Source organism: Mauremys reevesii, linkage group 1 (assembly GCF_016161935.1).
Source record: "Mauremys reevesii isolate NIE-2019 linkage group 1, ASM1616193v1, whole genome shotgun sequence".
NCBI classification, from domain to species: domain Eukaryota; kingdom Metazoa; phylum Chordata; order Testudines; family Geoemydidae; genus Mauremys; species Mauremys reevesii.
In genome coordinates, this window is record NC_052623.1 from 196824687 (window position 1) to 196848207 (window position 23521).

Here is a 23521-nt window from a genome sequence, read left to right on the forward strand (position 1 = left end):
AAAGGATTAACCAAGTTCTCCTGCACTTGTGGAAAAACTACTTTTCCATGGATATTTTGCATTGCATCTAGTCTCTTGAAGATTATATGTGGGATAATTGCTAATAATAGTGAAGCAATTAAAGAGGGATTGCACCTGGATATTGGGAAGAGTACAGAAAAGTTTTATTGGGCCAATATTTGTCTATTCCCTTTGCTGCTGCTGCAGACTTCTGATCCCTGTAAAGTTACTGGCATAATTCTCCTACATGACCCAACAGTGAAATCTGAATCTTATCTCTGCCATCAGTGAGATGCCGTGGAAAGATTTGTGACAAATTCAGCTATATCACTTCATTAAAAGATCAGATAAGAGGAGGTAACTTTGACAGGAAATGGGTGTTTGATGCTAAACTAACTCTCTCTAAAATCCATTATTAACCATTTTGGTCTGAAACGTGGAATTTCTTCCAGATCAGTAGCTCTGAGGTGTTCATAGAAATAGGTGAGTAACTGACAAACTATCAACATTTAAGGCACTTGATCTTTGGATCATGCCTTCTTTTCTATGCTAGACCTTATGTCACCAAGATTCCCATTAGCTGGTGCTCTGAGTCTCTGACCTACCTTCATTGGAGTGTTTGGATTTGAAACAAATCACAGATAGTAATATGAGAATCATGATTGTTGCATATTAGCATCAGGAACATTTAAGTGCTTTTTTCTTCACTGTCCCTGACTTATTTAAGCTTCCTGACCTTCCCCGCCTCACTGGCACTCTTGGGGCTGGTCTACACTGGGGGGGGATCGATCTAAGATACGCAACTTCTGCTATGTGAATAGTGTAGCTGAAGTCGAAGTATCTTAGATCGAGTTACCTAGTGTCCTCACGGCGTGGGATCGACGTCCGCGGCTCCCCATGTTGACTCCGCTATCGCCGTTCACGTTGGTGGAGTTCCGGAGTCGACAGGAGCGTGTTCGGGGATCGATATATCGCATCTAGATGAGACACAATATATCGATCCCCGAGAAATCGATTGCTGCCCGCCGATACGGCCGGTAGTGAAGACGTACCCTTGGCTTCATTTCTTCTGAAAGAGCTTCCATTCTAAAACTTGCTAATTCTTAATCCTTTTATTGTCTCTTTTGGTATCAACCATAGATGCTGATCTGACAGCTCTCTCCAATATGTTTGTGATCTGAATGGCTTGGATAAAGGCCAAAGAACATCGTGTCTCCTGGAGGGTTGTAGTAAACAAATATTGCATTAAGGCCTTGCTTCAGGCATTTTTCCTTTGAAAGACAGCTGAATTCTGTAAAGCTTGAGAAGGACCCGTAAGAATTGTTGCTCTTGGCCATTTTCATCGGTTGTGGGCCCTTTGGCATCCCTGTAGCTTGCTACAAATGGATATAAATGGCTTTGAAGTTAAAATTACATGTCTTTGTGGAATGATTTTGTCCCAGTCCTGTTGATGACTTATTAAAGGTGAAATCCAAAACTTTTTGCTAAGGCTTGAGTTCGGGGATCTTTGGTTCCCTTGGAACAATCAGTAGCATTGGAGTCTTACATGGTAACCTAGGGAGGACACAGCTATCTCCTCTGCTTTAGATGTTAGTGGTGCCATCCACTGTTGTAGGGGAAATCCAACAACCTGCTCCTGGAACTTTGCGGGTAAGTAAGGGCATAATTCTGGATTCCTTATATTACTTCAGCTCTCATTGGAGGCAAAAGATTTGGGTAGGCAAATAATGCAGGATTGGGCTCTAAAGGAGAAAGTGACTTTTCTCCACTTGGACTCTAACTTTTATTTACAGTTTCAAATTAATATAATTTTCTTGACTGCAAATTAATAATTTTAAGTCTACACACACTGAGTGCCAGTAACATGATATCCTCTACAAAGTTACCACACTGTAGTATGAGATAAATATTGCTTTAAGTGTAATGGATTACTGTAACATTTCAGATACTTCAGCAGCAACTGTTAGTAGAGGGCTTGTTATTGTTGTCCAAATGACTCATTGTGTGGTGTTGGTATAACCAAAGGGTGCTATACACATCTAGAAAAGAGACCATCTTTTCCTGTAAGGGCTTACAATCTAAAGACAAAACAAAGGAAAGGTAGGGGATGAGGAAACATACAAGCATATGAGCCTGGTGAAGAATTGGTACAGCTTGTTAGTCACATGTATTCTCCTTTTTTTTTTCTCTATGGGCAGAGGAAGGTAATTTTGTACTCTTGTTTTCAGAGATGCAGGAGCCACCAGACTTGACATATTTACTGGTAAGTGCTGTAAAAAATAGTTAAAGGGGGCGATGCCAGTTGTCAGCAAGAGACATATCAAGAGGGCATTGGTCTGCATCTGATTCCTCAGTTGCAGGTGTCTGCCTGCACGCTATCATGGTAGTTGAAAATTTGGCTTTGGAAATATCAGGTGATGGGGTTTCCATTTCCCTTGGGAAATCATCCCACAAATAAATGGATGTTGTCTTTCAGGAGGCTTGTTTAACTGTCGTTAACTATTTCTTTCAATGGCTGGGGTACAGAATGTATAATGGTTCTTCATGCTTATGAGTATTGTTGGCAGTATCAATGAACAAAGGAATGCAGAAGTATTTCAGCTTTCTTGTAAAATCAGGTTTTAGTATTTTCAGCAGGGCTGTTCAGTAGAGATATATAAGTAGCTTAAAAAAAATTCACTGTTTCTCCTCTCTTTTTTCTCATTTTATTCTGGTGAAACATCTATTTTGCAAAGCTGAACTCTCACTGACATTTGTATTGTTTGGCCAGCTAATCCTACTGAAAGCTGGAGTAGAGCTGGCCTAATCCCTTTGCCCCACTGAGTTACAGACTAGCCAGATTCCCACCATATAGCTTCCCTTATGGGATGCTGAGATGTCTCATGCTGGTTTCTACCCCTTGTTTCTACCTGTTTTTCAAGTTGCATCATTCACTTCACATGCCTCTGAGACCTCCAGCTGAGATATTGAACAGACATCAAGACTTGCACAGCTCTCTTTCTTTAGCTAAGTCAGGTTGGAAAGTGGTGTCCTAACAAGTTTCTTTTTTGCAGAACTTAGAACACACACACAAAATATCTTAATACTTACAAACCACTGGGTTTAGATTACAGAAAATTAGAAGTATAGTAAAACAGCGGTTTGTCATTTTATTATTTCTCTTCTTTGCTGAAAAATGACTTGTGTGAGTTTTGGGTATCAGTTACAGGGATCAAAGGGCAATCCAGACCAGTGAGGGGTTGTGTCACCACTTGTCCTGCAACCCTGTGCCTTACAATGCTTTGCTAATATAGCTCCTAGCTGAGATGCTCACAAGCAGCCTACAAGTGTCCGTGTGGTAGACAGCCCTGATTCAGCAGCTTTAACCTCAGCAATACCTCATTCTGGCTTCCACCAGCCTTGGTCACAGCCAGCAAGGTGACCCCTTCATACTCTCAGTCCTGAGTTTTCCTGAGACCATGTAGTCTATAATGTCCACACCTTTTCTGGATAGTTCAGAGAAATAAGGTTTGTTGGTTCCTCTAAAGACACAAAAGCACAGAACAGTTTATAAACTGAACTGGGGTAAATATACCCTTCCCTTTAAACATAGCACTGAGTTAACAGTAGGGCATGAGTTAAGTGATGTCAAGTAAAAGGAATAAAGTTAGAGGGTTACGAGCAAATAAAAGTGAAAACATGCATCTAAACATCTAAATCTTAACCTAGCAAGGTACAACCTTTGTTGAAGATGGCTTCTCACCTATATTCAGTTTCCAGAGACTTCTAACTCCCCCCCAATCTTTCTCAGCTTGTAAGCACTCTGTTCCCTTGTCTGTGTAGTGATGGATGCCAAAGATGGCTTCTGTCCTTGCTTAAGTTGAATTATTGTTTCAAGAGGCAGGAGGACCTCACACTGTTTTTTCTTTCCTGTGGCCTTCATTTCCTGTATGGAAGTGGAGCATCCAGTATTTTGATCCCACCAGACTTAATTTACATAGGATACAGGTAATAGCTGCCTTCTTTCCTGTTTGGCCACAGACTTTAAAGCATAATTTTATGAAGTATTATTTCTCCATATAATGTTAATACATTTCACCATGATATTACCACTAGTGTGTCATTAGCTTTCAGAGAAGACCTCACTCTATGCATTTTTATAATACAGTAATATTATATACAGTCAGTTGATTCAATCACTTCTCACTTGAGATTCAGACCCCTATGGCTTTATATACCAGTAAACATTTGAAATTATTTCTTCTGAGGGTTACCCCTCAATGTAAAGTTTATTCAAGTTGTGAGGAAGGCAACATGGAGTCTGGCGGCAAAGGAAGCACCATGCTTTTTTTTCTTTCCCCACTTGTTATCTTAATACATTTGTTTACCTAAAACATAAAAATGGACCTTCATCGTCTTTGCGTGGCAATCAGACTAGTCAGAGAATCAAATATATATTCCTTTGTCTGGGGCACACCTGTTTATCAACACCCCCTGACATGCCATAATTCCGGCATACATCCATAACTCTTAATACACACTGCGTACATACAGCACATAAGAATATTAACGATCAGTCAGTTATTAGTTTTCATATGATACCTCACAAGACATATTTTGTACAAAGATTATTACAATCGTGTGTAGGATGTGAATAGAGGGCTTGTTAGATCACAATCTCCCTTACCAGCAAATTAGGTTCTACAGGTATTTCAAACACGTATTTCTCTTTTTTTCAGTGGATAATGACAAACTCCAAGGGGGATTTATGTTGTGCTTTTTGGATGATGGATGCGGCATGACCCCTAGTAAGTTAATTATAAAGATGCTTAACTGGTTGTTCAAGGGAATATTCTGCAAATAAATAAAAATACCAAGTATATAGAGACATTATTTAAAATTATATATATATATACACAAATTTACTTACTGTTTTTAATATTTTTGCTAGCAGAGTAAATTAGTCCTGAAGTTTTTTTTAAGCTGTGCATAAAATGACTAAATTTTCTTGGAGAAATTAAATGTAAAATATATGGATTATTACAGAAATATAATTGCCCTGCTTTTAAAGCATAGCACCAACCACATATCAGAAAATGGTCAGAGTTCCAGGCACAGTATTACCAGTTAATTCACTGTTTTCAAACAAACAACCAAACACAACCAAACCGGGAAACATTCATTTGTTGTTAGGATCTCTCCCATAAAAGTATGGAGTTTAACATTGCTGTCCTAGCCACATTTAAAATCCTGCTATAATTACTTTTTGGCTCCCTGAACTTCCTCTCTAGCTTGCATTAGACGTGATATTTTTCCCACTGTGCCTATGTTTTGTCAAACTGCTGTATTTCAGTGTTCGATGATGCATTCCTTGCTTACTATAGGAGTTCCTACACTGTTTTTTTTATTAAAACAAAACAAAACAAAACCCCCTGGGATAGTTCAGAATAAAGGCTACAGTGAAAATGTAACATCAGACTAATTTCCACGTATCACCGTATTTCCAGCCAATAAATAGTGTACTTTCCTGTTCCCTAGGATGGTCACTTAATTATGCCAGTTTCAGGGAGTCTGTGAGCCCTGGCCTGCTCCACTCCAGTTGGGCTGAAGCCCAGAGCAGAGCCTGGCTGGTCCCTGGAGTTTTTATAGCATGTTGGTCTCAGAAAGGAAAAGGTTGAGAACCCCTGACTTAAAGCACACTTCAGTGTACATCATAGGCAGCAATCAAAATAAAAATAGTACTTGTTGCTCTGAATTTGTACATGACATTGATCCCTTGGTGCAATCAGTTGTCAAGTGTGAATATCACAGTTGGAGGAACAGAAATGATACAGGAAGCAGCAGAGATGAATGTCTACTTGATTTATTTCACCTAACTATAAGTCTTTATCTCAGTGGTGCCATTTTGCTTATAAGAAGAGGATCAGTAGATGTTCACCTCCGTATTCAATGGATTTTTTGTGTGTGGTCCCAAATAGACAATTCCCCTAAAACTCTAACAAAGGATCTTTATGATGGGACTTGCATTGGTTTAAGGAGTGTTGGGTGTAATTCTGTATATTTTGCTATCATATTTTTGCAAAAGTCATGGGGGTATTGTAATGCTATAGTACTAGGCAATGTTGTGCTACTAGCAGCTCAAGACTTTTCAGATAAAATAACATTGTACCAGTTTGCCATTGGTGGAATCCTTAGTAGTTTAAAACCTTATTTCTAGTGTGTTTCTCCTGCTTCTTTTTTAAGAGTGAATTTATTTTCCTTTAAGTATCCAAACAGCCTTCTATTGACCAAGCTGTTTTAGTTCATTGATATTATGGCAGTTTATGCTGCTCCTAAGTAGATAATGGAGAGTCTTGATCTTCAGGTTAGGTTGATACATGCTGTAAATAAACTGTTCCCAGAATGACTGTCAGACGTTCTTGGACGTCGTCCTTGCTAGTTAATTCTTTGAATGGCATTTGGCATGCGAACTTCCACTGCAAATGGAGAGAGCTACTCAGTACCTACTGCAGCTATCAACTGGTGGATTTCTTTCTTATGTGGAAAAAAACTATGCAGAAAGCATTTGCAAAGGGGGAGGTACTATTTTTTTGGCACAGGAATGTGGATCACAACCTAGCTTCTATTTCAAACTTGACCAGAGATCTTGTATTGTTTTGGGCAAGTCATGTAACTTCTGGTGCTTCAGTTTCCTTATTAAAATGAGCACAGTGCTTACCTCATGTGCTGAGGATCAACTCATTCTTGGTTTTTAAAATGCGTAGTTCTTCCAATGAAATGAGCTATAAATACAAAATAATATCTAATATTTGTTATGATTTAATTGTGGTGTGTACAATTCCAAGACCTACTGTCATTCCTGAGTTAAGAAGGGAAGGAGTATTAAGATTTGCTATATTTGATCAAACCATTGGTCCATTGAATCTGGTATCCTACTTTTCTCAGCAGTGATATCCAATTACAGTATTTGTTTGGCTTCCTCTGTACTGAGTCAGAGAAGCATGGAAACAACTTGTGTCTGAAATATATCTTGCTCCACGGCTAATAACACACATCATAAGATCTCAACAAATCCTGTGCTATAGCATTAATCAAGGTTTAGTTATGCAGGTTTTTAAAGTTTTCAAGTCCTGATGTTTTCTAATGAGTGTCCTATTTGCATGTTTTATTAATAACAATAAAATTCTATTGCAGAGGAAGCAACTGATCTGATTTATTTTGGAAGGTCTTCTAAGCGGACATCTCTCTCAAGAATGATTGGACGCTATGGCAATGGACTTAAATCGTAAGGGTGTTTTCTAAATCCTAGTGTCTTGATTGTCTCTGCCTCAGTATTTTTTTTAAGTATGATCCTTAACTCAAAAACTAAATGGAATAATGGAATATAATCCTAGAAAAATCAGTGTTCTATTTGGTCATCTAACCATCTCAGTATTGTTCCTAATAGCGCATACTGAAGCTCCTGATGGTTCTGGTTGTCCAGTTATATCTAATGTATATTTCAAAAGTGAATATATTCACCATATTGCCCTCTGCTTTCTCTTTTTCTGTAAAGGGAGGGAGAGTTTTGGGGGGAATTCCAACCATTTTTAGGCCAGATTCTTGCTAGTGCAAGGAGGCAAAAATGGTACCTCCTGGTGCTAGCCTGGCCCTGTGTGTCCTAGGGAGGAGTCAGTCTCCTGACAGACGACAGATGATAGACTGCTACTATCATTAGTGGTTCCACTGGGCAAAGGCAGCAGTAGTTGCTGCTGAAGGATCTCCACCAAAAGAAACTACTTGGGGGGTATTCTGGCGTTGAAGCCCAGTTTTGGTGTAGCTGGCTGACAGAAAGACCTTAGCAGAGAGCAGCTGGTGGAGACCTGCCACCACATCTAGAATTGCTTAAACTTTGGTATGGTATTTGTTTCCCTGTACAGCTGCTTTGATGCAACATTAAGCAGCGCTGTGCATCCTTTAAAATATGTTGATCACTGATCCATGGCTTGTAATAGTTGTATCACTCTGTATGTGTTTTGCAACCAGTAGCGTAAACCCACAACTTTTCTGTTAGTTTTGTGCACACTGTCAACATGATGTGTGGTTATCTCATTTTGGCTGAGGAGGGTTAGATGAGGAAAGGAGTCCCTTAAGGTTTAGGCACTCCCTCTTCCCAAGAGCTGCTTTTTCCTTGTTCCAAACTCCCATTGCCAGGAGTAGAACTGTAATTTGAACATGCTAGAACAGGGCCATTAGGCCAATTAATGATATGTTCTGTCTGTGTTACTTAAAGTAAATTAACATCCTGACAACAAGCTATCTGACAGTAATTGGCATCTTCTGTATCTTTACTATAGTGGATCTATGCGAATAGGGAAAGACTTCATATTATTCACAAAGAAAGAAGATACAATGACATGTGTTCTCTTCTCTCAAACATTCTGTGAGACAGAAGGCCTTAATGAGGTATCATTTTTATTTTTATTTATTTTTTTTGCTTTGTTTGTAAATAGTTTCAAATAGACCCTAGGCAAGACTTTGAAGTGCTTAGGTCTCATTGAAATTCAATGGAATTTAGCCTCCTAAAGTGGATGGTACTTTCTCAAGTGTCTTCTGCAATTGCTCTGAATGTTATATATTGTGCTGTAAAGCATTGCTTGTTAAAAATAAACGAAACTTCTCATTTTTCATTAGAAATATTATTTATGAAATACAGAGATGACTGTTAATGTAGGGAAAAAGTTGTCCAAGTCTGCTTTGTTTTGAGTTTTTTATGTTTTTTTTTTGTAGAAAAGGTGAAGCAGAGCTTTATCACGCAGTATGCTCTGCTGACATCTGAAGGATAAGCATAGATCAAAACTGGTACTGTATTTCAATCTGTTGGCTTCACCTTAATTACAGTCAACAAACTATATTCTTTGGACCCTTCCTGTGAGCTCTTATGTCAGATGGTGACCTGGAAGGGCCTATGAGAATCTTTTTTCTTTAGCAACTCCTTTCTATCTCTCAAAATGGACTAGATGGGATTTGGAAGCAGCCATGTGTAGCCTTCCTTCCTGGAGCTTTGATTGACCGACTGCTTGTACAGCAAAGCAACTTTAAAGGAAAAACTACTAATTAGGGTGACTAAGAAGGAGGTATGATGTTACAGCCCAAAGGTTCGTGGGGCGAGGAACAAGGTGAAGCTCAGGAACATGAAGAGCAAGGGATAGGACTGAAAATGAAAATAAGAAAAAGGAGGGCTCAGTCAAAGAAAGGAACAAGAAATGGAAAATGCAGCAAGAACTATCTACGTGGTATCGTAATAGGACATCTACTTGTAAAACAGCATCTGGAGACTGTAAAGGCTACAGCTACGCTACAGGCTATGGGTGTGATTCCCCTGTTCACTTACACGTATGTGTGCTAGCTTCACAAGTATAAATGGCAGTGTAGCCACAATAGCATGGGTAGCGGCAGCAGAGGCATGGCTGAGTCATGCGGAGTACAAACCTGCTCGAATGGGTGAGTATGTACTCATCACAGCTCAGCTGTGGCTCTGGTGCGGCTAGCTGTGCTACCGCAGCTACACTGCTATTTATACTCATGCTATCTCTCATCAAGCTAGCACAAGTATGTGTATGCGAACAGGGGCATCACACCACTGGCTTGTAGTGTAGACGAAGCCTAATGCCATGTATACGCCAGGGGCATCTACTGGTGTAGATATACTCACGGCTGGCCTTACCATGAGGTGAACTGAGGCAGCTGCCTCAGGTGCCAGACTGTGTGTGTGGGGGTGCCACTAGGACCCAGAGTGTAGAAAATTTTGTCTGCTGCTGGTGCATATGTATTCTCTCTGCTCTAGCTGCACAGAGATGGTGGAGTGCTGTGCTGGAGGAAGGAGGGCACAAGAGACATAGTAGGCAGGCAGGAGAAAAGGTGAGAGAGAATAACAGAAAGCAGCAGGAGCTGCAGGGAGAGAGAGGATGAGGAGCCTCTTATGTACCTCTCTGGAACCCCCAGGAGCCTGGGCTGATTAACACCAGCTTCTCAGGGAGCTTCCTGTTTCCTGCTGCTTCTATGAACCCACTTGAGGATAACAGGCAGTCAACTGAAGTGGTAGGAGCCAGTTAGGCCCTTAAGACACTGATATCTTCCCTCACTCAGGCCCTGCTACCAGCCTGCTTATTTGTCCCCTTCAGCTGAGTGTTGAGAGCCGCTATAGCTGGCAAAGAACAGCAGTCATGAGTGAAAGAAGAAAATGCCCCTCTGGGGCAGCATTCAGAAAAAGAAAGACAGCAAAGGAAGTTTTTCTGTCTAAGCAGGAAGGAGCTCTCCTGAGATACATAGACACAAATGGTCACGGCGAGCCTTCCGGCCCCAGTGAGGATGTGAGTGCTGAGGAGATGCCTGATCTTCCAGTTAGTCAGAGTGCAGGTGACCTGGCAGCTACTGCAGCATCCATATCTTCATCTCAAATAGATGTAACCATGCACATTCCTGAAGAAAAATGTAGATCAGAGAAGAGTGTGGTGGAGGTGCAAGAAACAGCTGCTGCTGAGTTTAGTTCCTTAAGTCTAGATGATCCAGGACTGTGGACCCACTTGAGCAGTAGCCTGAGGGACTTCCTTGTACTGCATGGGCCACAGCAAGTGAAAAACTTCATGTTCCCCAAAGACAATGAAAACAGAAGTTTCCATCCAACACATTACTGGCATGAAATCCCCAATGGAGAGGCCATGGCTTATGTACTCAAAAACCCAGAATGCTGCATACTGTGTTTGTTGCAAACCCTTTTGGTCTAATGTTCCAGCCACATTGGGTTCTACAGGAACAAAGGGACTGGAAAAATCTGGCTAGAAATCTAACATGCCATGAGAAGGCAGCAAATCACCAGAGAGCATTCCATAGGTGGAAAGAGCTTGATATGAGACTAAGGTTACAGGCCACCATAGATGTTCAGCATCAAGAGAAGATGGCATCAGAGTCTCTTTACTGGCAAAATGTTCTGAAAAGGCTCATTGCCATTTTGAGAATGCTTGCTACCCAAAACCTAGCACTGCATGGCACTTCAGATCAGCTGTATGTGCCAAACCATGGAAACTTCCTTAAAATTATGGAGCTGATGGCTGAGTTTGATGCTGTACTCCAGGAACATCTAAGCAGTCTCACCACCCAAGAAATGTACACACACCACTACCTTGGAAAAACAATTCAAAATGAGATCATACAGTTACTGGCAACAAAAGTTAAACAGAAGATTGTGGCAGATCTGAAGTCAACAAGATACGACTCTATTATTCTGGACTGCACACCTGACATCAGCCATATGGAACTGTAACAGGGTGCTGGCTAGGAGATTCAAGCCAGGCCCCTGTTAGCCCAGCTCACCTTAAAAGGGGGATTAGTTAGGACTGGCCCTAATCACCTAAGGGGATGCACCTGCGGGCCTAAGTGGCCAGCCTGCTATATAAAGCTGGCTGGGAGGAAGCAGAGGGGAGAGACAGGAAAGGGAGGAGCAAGGAGCTCTAGATCCCTGCTGGCAGGAGAAGCTAGCAGTCTCTCAGGGTGTTGGTCTGAAAGATATGTAAATAGTAGGTGGTGGGAATAGGCATGAACAATAAAAGAGCACTGGAGCATGTACTTTGGAGTGGTCTCCGACTGAGTTTGTGGAGGGGCCGGGAAAAGGCACCGCTACAGGAACAAATGACTTTAATGGTGCATTTTGTAACAACAGAAACCTAGTGAAAATATCCCTTCAATGTTGACTGTCAGAGAGCATTTTCTAGAATTTATTGACATTGATGATACTGCAGGAGCTGGTATGACAAATGTGCTTCTTAAAAAGCTGGAAGGTACGTGAATTGCGATAGCTGACATGAAAGGCCAGGGCTACGATAATGGTGCCAACATGAGAGGAAAGAACAAAGGAGTGCAGCCATGGATCCGAGAGTTAAACCCTCAAGCTTTTTTTGTCCCATGCAGTTCTCATTCATTGAACTTGGTGGTCAGTGATGCAGCATCAGCTTCTAGTGAGGCTGCTGAATTTTTTAATGAAATTCAAAGCATCTATGTGTTTTTCTCTGCATCAACTCATCGATGGCAAATTTTGAAGCAACATCTGGGAACATCCTCTCTGACACTGAAACCACTGAGTACCACATAATGGGAAAGTCGAGTGGAGGCGATAAAGCCTATGAAACACCAAATTGGGAAGAAAATGATTCATAGTTGTCATTATGGAGGATAATGCTATGACAGAAACTGTTGGTGGGAGAACAGTGGCAGAGGGAAATGGAATCACCAGAAACATACATAGCTTCAAATTTCTGTGTGGCTTAGTGTTGTGGCATGACATACTGAAATAAATGTTGTAAGCAAGAGACTTCAAGGTGTTGACCTGGATATATCTGGAACTATGGAACAACTAGACAAAGCAAAGTCATACATACAGTCTTACCAGTTAGATGAGGGATTTCAAAATGTTCTGAAGTGTGCACAGAAGTTGGCAGAGGAACTTCACACTGAAGCTATTTTCCCACCCATTCAAGAATACAAGAGTCACCGAAGAAGAAGACTTTTTGATTACGAGGAATGGGATCCCATTAGAGACCCCAAACAAAAATTCAAAGTTGAATTCTTTAGTGCTAGATTGTGCAGTCAGTCAGTTGAAGAACGTTTCATGCAGCTCAAGGAACACGGCAGTATATTTGAGATGTTCTATGATATTCCAAAACACCTCACTATACTTGAAGACCTACACCAGCAATGCAGGGCACTAAAGACAGTGTTGACACATGATGACATGCGGGATATTGATGCGAATGATTTAGGTGATGAACTGAAAGTCCTTTCAAGATATATTTCAGCAGGATCAACCCCAAAGGCTGTTCTGGAATATATGTGCTTGAATAAGATGACCACCCTCTTTCCAAATGCTTTTATTGCTCTACGCATACTTCTAACACTTCCTGTAACAGTTGCCAGTGGAGAACGCAGCTTCTCCAAGCTGAAGTTAATAAAAACACATCTACGTTCCACTATGACACAGGAGAGGCTGGTCAGCCCTGCAACCATCCCAATAGAGCATTAGCTGGCCCAGAGTGTGGACCTTCAGGAAGCAGTTCAAATCTTTGCAACCAAGCAGGCACGGAAAGCACCACTTTGATTATTCAAACAGATAAAAATGCCAGTGTTTGCTATGCAGATAAGTAAAGTTACATTTGCTGTTCAGGCATTTGAAAGTTAAGTGTTGTTTAAAATTTTTGAACAAGGCATTTTAAGTTGTTAGTTCTCCTTTATTAGGGTAGGTAGCAGAGCAGTACCATGAGAGGAGTAGAACAGGAAGAAGGCAGAATTGAGACCTTTCAAAGTTTTGGCCCAAGCAAGGGACATGGGGGCGTCATTTGAGCTCCCTGCCTCAGATGCCAAAATGTTGTGGGCCGGCCCTGGATATACTATACCAGCAAAACACCACTCTTGTGGACAAAACAGTGTTTTCTACCAGTACAGTGAAACCACCACCATCCCATGAGAGAAACACTTGACTGTAGGTCAGGACTGACAAATTACCCTTCTTGTCCTTAAGTTGGGCTTAACCCCGGAGCTTATGAGAATGGGGAAGTAATAAATGGGCCTCTCTCTCTCCCTTTTTTTTGCGAGGAGAGGAAAAGGGAAAAAACAGATTTATACTTTCTTAGAGCTCTGCTCTCTTGCACTCCAGGGAATTTTTATGTCCCTAGCTAGCTGAGAATAGTTCCCTTTGTGTTTAAAATGAAACATTCCATTGGAAATGTTTGAAGTTCAGAAATCTGCAAAAGGAGACATTTTGATTTCCCCGTGGATCTGGCACAACTATCATGTAAACCCTCAACAGTCCCATCCTATATTAACACACACTCTGTACTGTATATGAAGACGAAGAGCTATTGTAAATATGACCGTGGATAGCTGTGATAGGTGGCTCTATATGTGTAATGTTGCCTTATTAGTATTTGTAATAGCAACTAGCTGCTAAGGTGATGAACACTAAATATATATGAGGTAAAAGATGTGTGAATGTTTGAGATTGTGGTATATGCTAATCTTTGTACTTCAAGTACAGTATAGTTTCTCGTAATAGAAATGGGCTCTTCTTGACTAGAGGAAAATAATTGGATTTTCCAATGACTGTTTGTTTAGTCCACGCTTTTTTAGCCTTGTAAAGCAACTTCATTGTTACATGTATTCTAGATCTCTGTGAGGTAGGGTATTATATTAGCTGCATCTGATGCACAGAGACTTGGTTTATTGCCCAAGGTCACGCATGAAATCTGTGGTAGAGAAGAGAATTGAACCCACTTTTCCAGAATCCCAGGCTAGTACTTTAACTGTCCTTCCCCTCTAGGTTCCAAGACTGGTTTCCATAGCTAGGCATTGATGTTTGCCTCTAAAATAATCCCTATTGCCAGGGCCTGAGAGTTTATTCTGCAGAAATTGTTGGCATGTGATACATTGTGGGATTGTGTAAATCCCAGGTCGGGAAATAAAGAATCAAACCTAGTTTTTATCAGATTTCCTCTGTGGTTTTGTTTTTTTGTAGCAAAGATTGATTTAATTTAGTAGCTTTCTGTATCTTAGCTGTGTAAACCTGTTTATCTTAAAAATAATTTTAGCATTATAATTTCTCCACAAAATAATTAAAAATAAAAGGACAGCAACAATCAAAAATTTCACCTTGGTCTTTGATTATTTAATATGTAATTGTCCCTGAAATATATTTTTCATAATGTTTTTTGCAGATGATAGTCCCAATAACCTCATGGTCAAGAAGTACTAGAAAACCTGTCATAGATGATCTTGAGAAATTCACTGTACAGATGTCTATCATCTTTAAATACTCCCCTTTTACGAGTGAAACTGAATTGCTGCAGCAATTTGACACGATCTATGGGAGAAGTGGTAAGCTTTGCCAAACAATGCAATTTTCATGTAAACAATTATTTAAAATACAGAAATACTGATGTATCATTAGAGAAGCAATGTGCTTTTAACTCTTATGGAGAAGGTCAATTACTGAAATTCTTATTTAGTCAAACCTTTTTAATAAGAAGAAAATAAAAGGATTGAGGTATTTACCTTACACCCTGGTTGCTATTATAAAGAGAATAAAATGTCTGTTCTACTTGAATGTCAAAATTGAAATGTTTATTGGCGGGAGGAGGAAAGCTAGAAAGAATTCTGAAATTCTCCATGCACTTTGGTCCAGACTACTTAGATTTCCTCTCCACTAGTTGTTCTTATTTGACTGGCCTCTTCTGTCTTTTCACGCAGTGTAATGCTTAATGCAAGAGCCTTGTCCTCTGCATCACCTTCCATCTGGAAGAGCCTCTCTCTCACTCTACATCTCCTTTCATAGTTCCTAAGAAAGTGTCTGTTTTCTCCTTTAGTCTTATCTCTGAATTCTCCCTCTCTCTTATATCACTCTGGCTGTATGAATCTTAGGCCTTGTCTAGATGCAGAGTTAGTGTGCAGCTGGGGTGTAAGTCTCTGGTGCACTAACTGGCAATGTGGAGCCTGCTAGTATGCCTTAAAATTCCCTAATGCGCTTTGACCTTCTGCTGTTTGAAACTTTTATATCCCAGCTTGCTGTGCACTAACTGTATCTAGACAAGCCCTCAGTGTCCATAAACTCAGTTTGTATCAGACACAATACAATAAGTTGTACATACATATTTCCATGGTTTTTGTTTTAAACAGGCCACAAAAATTGCAGCTCTTATTCAGATATTATTTAGACAGGCTAGACTGACAAGATTAAAAAGTACAGAAGCCCCTGAAAAGGATCTTTTAAAATATTCAAATAGTTGCCTTTAAAAGATGTATATTTTCTCTCCCCAGGCACTTTCATTGTTATTTACAATGTAAAGCTTATGCTCAGTGGAGAGCCAGAGCTAGATATTAGAACTGACAGTGTGGATATTCAGATTGCTGGTCTTCTTGATAAGTGAGTGGCATAATTACATTACTGGAGCAAAGGTTTGGATGAATATCTGTAATCAATAGTACATGGTTACATACACCAGTAGAAGTATTTTATTGGGGAACTGTCAATTGATTAGGAACGGAAAAACAGCATGGATATGTTGTCATTCAAAAGTAATGCAGAAATGCCTTTCTTTGACTGGCGGGTGGCAGGGTAACATAGGATCAAAAGGCAAATATGGCATGGTTGCCCAGTTGTGCAAATGACCTTTTTCACTCACTAATAAAACGGGGTAAACCATGAAGATGAGAAATTGTACAACATATAAACATTCACTGCTCCCTGTGCTGTTTGTAGCAAATGGATTGTATGCTCTGCTACCTCAGATGTCCCATTGTGATCAATGTTGAGGAATTGCCAGCCAATATTAGGGGCAAGTAAGAAAGTGAGTGCAGTTCTTTAAATGAGAGGTATAATGTACCCATTGGATTTAGATGACACTTGATTTAGTATATCATCTTTTCAAAGCATTCTGGGTATTGGGCCCTCAGGTAGGTGGCCACAGTTTATTTCTGTAGGGAACTCACTAAGCCAACAGGGCTCCGCTTCTCCTCACATCTATTGTCATTTTAAGAAAGGGATGATAAAACTTTCTGGTTCCTCTCTTCCTTCCCTTCCTCTTCCCTCCTCCCCCCTTCACTTTGCACCTGGCCTACAGCAACCCCTGCAAAGAGATTCTTAGAAAATACCAGGGTAAAAACTTCATAGTAATGGGATTCTGTTGTAAAGAAGCCTAAGCAAGTTAAAAGCCAAACTCCCATTGAATTTCATTGGGTCTTGTGTGCCTAATTCTCTCATGCTTCTTTGAAAATCCAAGGCTAAAAGACTTGGGTTTCTGAATAACAGTTGTCCACAGATCTCAAAGCAAAAATTATGCAACCACTGTAATAATTTCTAATACACTGGAGACAAAATTGATCATTCAGATAACTGTAACTTAGATATTTGATCTTAAAATGCAGCTAGTTAAATTCTGTCTACTTATGACACAATTTTCATCTTCTCTGAGGCTGATTGCTGCAGCACATTTAAAATTAATTTACAGTTATTAATGCAATAATTCCAAGACTTGAGGTTTATTTTTAAATTTAGAGATCTGAAAAGAGTTCCAGAACTAAATCTTGACTATAAGATAGTTATTCACAATTGAAATAAGACCTTTTCTCTACTTACATCTCAAGTACAATGGAAATTGTTTTGGGAGACATTCTATGTATTGTATAGATAGAGAAGTAGCAGTAAAGATGATGTTGAAAATAAGGGTATGTCTACTCTATGAAATTAGGTTGAATTTATAGAAGTCTTTTTTTAGAAATTGTTTTTATACAGTCGATTGTGTGTCTCCCCACACAAAATGCTCTAAGTGCATTAACTTGGCAAAGTGTGTCCACAGTACCGAGGCTAGCATCGACTTCCAGAGTGTTGCACTGTGGGTAGCTATCCCACAGTTCCCGCAGTCTCCGCCGCCCATTGGAATTTTGGGTTGAGATCCCAGTGCCTGATGGGGCAAAAACAGTGTCACGCGTGGTTCTGGGTACATGTTGTCAGGCCCCCCTCTCCCTCCCTCCCTCCTTCCCTCCCTCCCTCCGTGAAAGCAACGGCAGACAATCGTTTTGTGCCTTTTTTCCTGGGTTACCTGTGCAGACGCCATACCACGGCAAGCATGGAGCCTCTGTCCTTCATGCCCTTGGAGACTTTTTCAAATATTTTGGCATTTCGTTTACTGGAGTTCAGCTAGCACAGATTCGTCTCCCTATACAGTGATCAGATGCAGTACCTCCCGTTCGGTCCATGCTGGAGCTCTTTTGCGATTCTGGGACTTCATGGTCACCTGTGCTGATGAGCTCTGCATGGTCACCTGTGCTGATCAGCTCGCTACGCTGGCCAAACAGGAAATTAAATTCAAAAGTTCACGGGGCTTTTCCTGTCTACCTTGCCAGTGCATCCGAGTTGAGAGTGCTGTCCAGAGCGGTCACAATGGAGCACTGTGGGATAGCTCCCAGAGGCCAATACCATCGAATTGCGTCCACACTACTCCAAATTTGACCCAGCCAGGCTGATTTCAGTGCTAATCCCCTCGTCGGAGGTGGAGTAAAGAAATTGATTTTTAAGAGCCCTTTAAGTCGAAAAAAAGGGCTTCGTCATGTGGACGGGTGCAAGGTTAAATTGAGGTAACGCTGCTAAATTTAACCTAAAATCATAGTGTAGACCAGGCCTGTGAGTGCACATTTAAATTAAAATGAATGATTTAATGTAATATGTATTTTTCAGATGAGACAGTAAAGAGAAGGGACAATAATAAAAAAATTAGAAGAGAGGGAGAAATAATGGGCTGAGGAAGAAAGAAAAGAAAACTCATTTCTAGCCAAATCAAGAACTGTACCATAGTTTTTAGTGCCATCAGCTGAAACCCAGTGCATAAATTGCAGTTTATTTGCAAGGTTCTGACAAACTTACTCTGGAGAAAACCTTCAAAAATCTTTTAATACCTACAGAGAGCACTGTGGGGATCCAGCACATTTTAGTTTAATGAGTCTGGGGGTGGGCATGTTGTCTTAGGTTATTATGCATCTGATTTTTCCATGTAGTAGAGTTCACGCTTTGTGGTCTTGCTTACATACTGGATATTTCAGCCTTCCAGAACGATGGTCACTCAGAGCCTATACAGCTGTATTGTATTTTGACCCGCATATGAGGATATTCATTCAAGCTGAGAAAGTAGAAACTAAGCACTTGCCTTACTGCTTTTACAGACCCAGGTGAGTAAGCTTCCGTTGCTGTTACACTCTTAAATATTTTAATTTTCAAACCAGTGCACTTGAAAGCCTAAATAGCCTTTTTGTCATGGTGGGAAATTGATTTTGATGGCAATGTGACTTATAATTTAAACAAAGTTCAAATCGCATTGGCAGGCAGGTCTGCTGAAGTGTAATCATCTGTGACAAATGCTTGGCAGTTACCTCGACCCAGGGCAAAGAACATGCTACATAAGATAATCAACTAAAAAGGGATTTTTGTTTTCACTTCAGTGCATCAAGGTGCTTCTGTTCTTGTACGAAAGATTCAATATAAAATTATAGGTCACTTATGCGGTTTATTTGTAATGATCCTCTAATTCTGTTAATTGATAGTTTTGTATGGGGTTGCTTCTACAGTAAATCTAACTGAGCCCAGTTAGTGCACTGATCATATTCTAGGGTGACCATGAGAGGAAGAAAATATTGGGACACAAATGGGGGGGTCGCTGGTGGAGCAAAAAAAAGCCGAGTGCTGCCAGCGGGACGTGGGACAAACGCCTAAATATTGGGATGGTCCCAATTTTATCGGGCCATCGGGTCACCCTGTCATATTCCCACTGTAGTTAGGGGCCCAACTCCTTCTGAAGTCAGTGGCAAGACTCTTACTAAGTGTACAAACCAAAGTGATCAGTTACCTAGTAGCAAAATTTTTAACGTCTTTAAGGAAGGAAAAAACGGCTTTCATTGTGGGTATAGCTGCGTGGTTGGTTAGCTGGTGTGTAGTCTGCCACAGTGATGCTAATATAAAAAACTAGCAGAAGCATAACAGTGTAGTTGGGGGCTTAGACACTGGAGTCCTGTTAAACCAGGCTTGTATTTTAATATCTAACATGAGATTTTTCAGCCCACGTGCGTAGGGTTTCCAAGCAGTAGAAAGATTAGTATACACAAATCTTGGGGTTTTCTAGTGTCACATGGTGAGATTTCTAAAGTGCACTAAGGTGTTGCACATTAATTGGTCCATGGGGACCCTGCTGATGATCTTTAAAGTAGTACTTTTTGAAACATTACATTGAGGAGCCTTTAGTGTGCACCAGCAGGGTCTACATGGACCAATTAATGTGCAAAATGTTAGTGTGCTTTAGAAATCACAGCCCAATAGAGTGCATGACCCTACTGATGCCCTTAGTCTTCATCCTGTGACTACCATGATGGGCTGAGACAAGAAAAACTTATGGCTGAAAGCACAGTCCGAGAGTTTCACCGAATTTAAACTAAGAGGCAAATGTTGTGACCAGGAAGACAGATAAGAGGCATATTTTAGAACTTGGAACTAAAATATGTAGGTTATTACTTGGTGCCCAATTGAATGTTTACAGAAGTGCTCAATGTTGGTCTAAATTTGTTCCTATTGAAGTATGAGATTTTCTTAAAAGAGAACAGAGTTTGGACCAACATGGACTAATTTTGAAAATCCCACTGTACATGTTGTTGTCAACCATCCTAGGATCACTTCAGGGGGAGTCATCATGTATTCTATCTGGCATCACACAACTGGATTTTATGAAAGTTACATCTGTTTTCAAACTCGAGTATCATTTTTAGACATGTTGTATATCATGCTATGTAAATACATACATGTAACTCTATATAGCAATCAGACTCGAGAGCACCACTTATCTACTGCGTAATTTAAACAGTGTTCTGACCACTGATCAAAAGGAAAATGTCAAATCAGTGACTCTAGCTTCTACAATTTATACTTCTCAAACTACAGATCATAAACTCGTGGCTTTTCTCCACTGACCATAGCTGACTTAAAGATTCCTTAATGCCCTAACTTTTCCTCAGTCGAAGATCACTCTAGCTTTACCCATCTCTGTTTTATCACCCTGTTGGGCCTGCTGTAGGGCTTTCCTGGAGCAGCTGACATTTCTTAACCTTGTTAAGGGACTTGGATTTACGATAATAGTTCTCGGTTCTAAAGCCACTAGCTCTTATCCAAATACTGGGTACAGCTCCTTCTAATTGTGAACTTTATTCTGTGCTTAATAGATTAATAATAGAGGAGAGACAGAGCCTGCACTGTAGAGAGTGCAAATCAAAGGTAGAAACAGTTCAGTCACACAATACAATCAAATTAATTACATCTCCAAAGAGCTGGGAATGTGTTTGTAAAAAAAATTAAACTGGGTTAGATACTGCATATATTGGTGGATCACAGAGTTTCATGGGAAAGCAGCAAATGGAACGATTTGAATGAGGCACAATTGAAAGGGGGAGATTCAGAGTGCAAAGGGCATCTTGTACAAATATTTGGTAAGTTAGAGAAGGATACCAAAGGGGTGCAAAGATGAGTGGCTTGGGATGAATGTAGACCAAAGCATTAAGGGGAATAGTAGGAAACAAGCTGACATGTAACCCAGTGGAATCATTCAATTTCTATCCTAAACTGTAATTGCCACATTACATCTGAGAGGTGGCTGCCTGTTAAGTGGCGTGTCAAGTAATCCTTTTGTGTAGTTTATCAGGTTAAACTGGAAAATACTCTGAGTTAAAAGTGATTATATAACTGTTAGGTCACTAATCTGTTGGCCTGGATATAATTTGTAGCAGCAGATACCCCAGTGTAAGTAAGCAAACTATTGTCCTATAACTTGCACCCTTTAGAACATAACATAAGAACATAAGAAGTCATCTAGCCCCCAGTATCCATCCGACAGTGGCCAGCCCCAGCAGCCCCCCTGAGGAGTGAAACCCCACAGGCAATGATCAGTGATCTCTGCCATCCCAATCCATCTCATCCTCCATCCTCCAGAGGCTAGGGACACCATTCTTACCCATTCTACCCTAACCCATTTTCCTACACTTTAGCTAATAGCCATTTATCCAGTCCTTTACCCAGTTTTTATTAACCTAGCCTACAAACCTCCCCTCTCTCCTGAGAGTTCAGACCAGGTCAGCTGCGTTCCACTGAAGAAGAAGATTTTATTTTTTTTTTTTATTGTTTTTTATTTTTAATTCCTTTTATGAATATTTTATTTTGTATAATATGGTATTATGGGAATATTTTCCATCTTCACTTTTATCCACTTTCTTTTCATATACTCATATTTTATATATCTTCTCTCCTTCCCTTTCTTCTCCCTCCTCCTCTCTTCTCTCTTTCCTCATATGGGACCCTCTTCCCTCCCTATCATTTTTTCCCTCCTCTTTTTTTTTGCTTTTTTTTTCTACCTTTTCTAGTGCTTTAATATCTCTTTTTGAGACACAGAGACCACATCTGTAGAGCGTACAGATGATGTAGATGTTATATATATATTTATATATATATTTTATATTCTTATTTTATATTATTTTCTATATATCCTTTTATTTTTTTTGCTTTTTTTTACACTTGCTGCACCTGCTGAGATCTTCAGAGAATCATATCCATAACTACAAGATCTTTTTTTCTGTTTTCCTGACTCACTTCAATTAGCATCATATTGTATTGTGTATTTATTTTTTATTTTTTTTTTTTACATTTTTCCACATTTAATTTCATTTTTCATTTTTTCATTTTTTTTTTTTTTTTATTTTTTTTTTGGTTTTTCTTCTTTTTTCTCAATCTTCTTCTTATCTCTTACTATCTTTTAGAGTAGTAGTGTGATCACAAACTTCACTGTTTCTTTTTTTTGTTTCTTTTCTCCAGATCATTTATGATGAATCCTATAGGATTGTTCCTAGGAGGACCCTTGGGGAACACACTCCATTACCCTCTCCCATTACCATTAAATTTTACATTCTACCCCCCCTTTGTTCCCTTTCTTTTAACCAGTTCTCAATCCATGAAAGGACTTTCCCTTTTATCCCATGACAGCTTTTTACGTAAGAGCCTTTGAGGGGGACCTCAAAGGGAAATCTAAAAATCTAAGTACACTGTGTCTACCTCCCCCCCTTGTCATGTTTGTTATTTGTTCTTCAAAGAACTCTAATAGATTAGTAATTAGTAAGACAGACCTTAGAAAAACCAATGCATATTATTGCTCAAGTTTTTATTTTTTTCTATGTGTCTTTTTTTTTTTTTTTTTTGTATTGTTATTTTTTCTGCACAAGCGTTAGACGTTAGACTCGTCTGTCTGTAGTGGATCACCCCTAGAGCCCTTTCCCGCTCCCCAAGTCAGTGCTCAAGGGGGAGAGATTGCTTGTCAGAATCCTGCTGGCATGTCTCAATATATGCCACTTTGTGACTGAAGCTTAGGATAATTTCAGTGTTCATGTTCTTGCAGTAGAGTAATAGTCCTCATATCAAGCTAAGTGTTAAAATCAATTTTGCAGCACCAAAAATATCATTTCTTCTGAAAATAACTGGTGTGAATATCCTAATAATTGTAGCAGTGTGTGCTCTAGGTGAAATATTCACTCTTTCAATCACTTTCAATATCTGTTCTATTTTAATCTCCTATGTATTTTTCTCACTCTGTTTGTGTGGCTCTCTTTATCTGATCACTTTTGAATATTGAGCCTGTTATCCTGGTTCTCAGTTATTTTTAATGGACTGTTTTGAGACTTAGTTCTATATCAAGTACAAAGTGTCAGTTTCCTTTAACATATTGTGTCTGCTCTTGCTCACTTTTACAGTGAAATGAGAATCCTTTCAGCCCTTACGTTGTACTGTCATATTTTAACAATTTGTTCCAAATTGAGAACTTGATGTTAGAATGTAATGAGTTCTTCAGGATTCCTTATTTATAGATCCATCTTTCAACAAGGAGTCCCCTCCCCCCCCCTAAAACTGCAAAATTAGTCTCTGCCACCAGCTTCCCCTCTCCCTTCC

At 39.9% G+C, this 23521-nt stretch overlaps 1 protein-coding gene across 12 annotated transcripts in view; it reads left to right on the forward strand.

Moving 5' to 3' along the window:
- Nucleotides 1-23521, forward strand: part of MORC1 (MORC family CW-type zinc finger 1) — a 169986-nt gene that overhangs the window by 52432 nt on the left and 94033 nt on the right. For 9 of the 12 annotated variants that reach the window (XR_005582899.1, XM_039481931.1, XM_039481924.1 and 6 more), the window contains 7 exons: nucleotides 2229-2263; nucleotides 4719-4787; nucleotides 7174-7264; nucleotides 8316-8424; nucleotides 14721-14880; nucleotides 15820-15925; nucleotides 18598-18723. Coding sequence is in view for 11 of the 12 variants with exons in the window: in XM_039481905.1 (XP_039337839.1) it covers nucleotides 2229-2263; nucleotides 4719-4787; nucleotides 7174-7264; nucleotides 8316-8424; nucleotides 14721-14880; nucleotides 15820-15925; nucleotides 18598-18723 (696 nt within the window). In the remaining variant the exon portion in view is untranslated. Of the gene's footprint in view, nucleotides 1-2198; nucleotides 2264-4718; nucleotides 4788-7173; nucleotides 7265-8315; nucleotides 8425-14720; nucleotides 14881-15819; nucleotides 15926-18597; nucleotides 18724-23521 lie in introns of all 12 variants that reach the window. The other 3 variants (XM_039481947.1, XM_039481922.1, XM_039481953.1) reach the window with 3 other exon arrangements.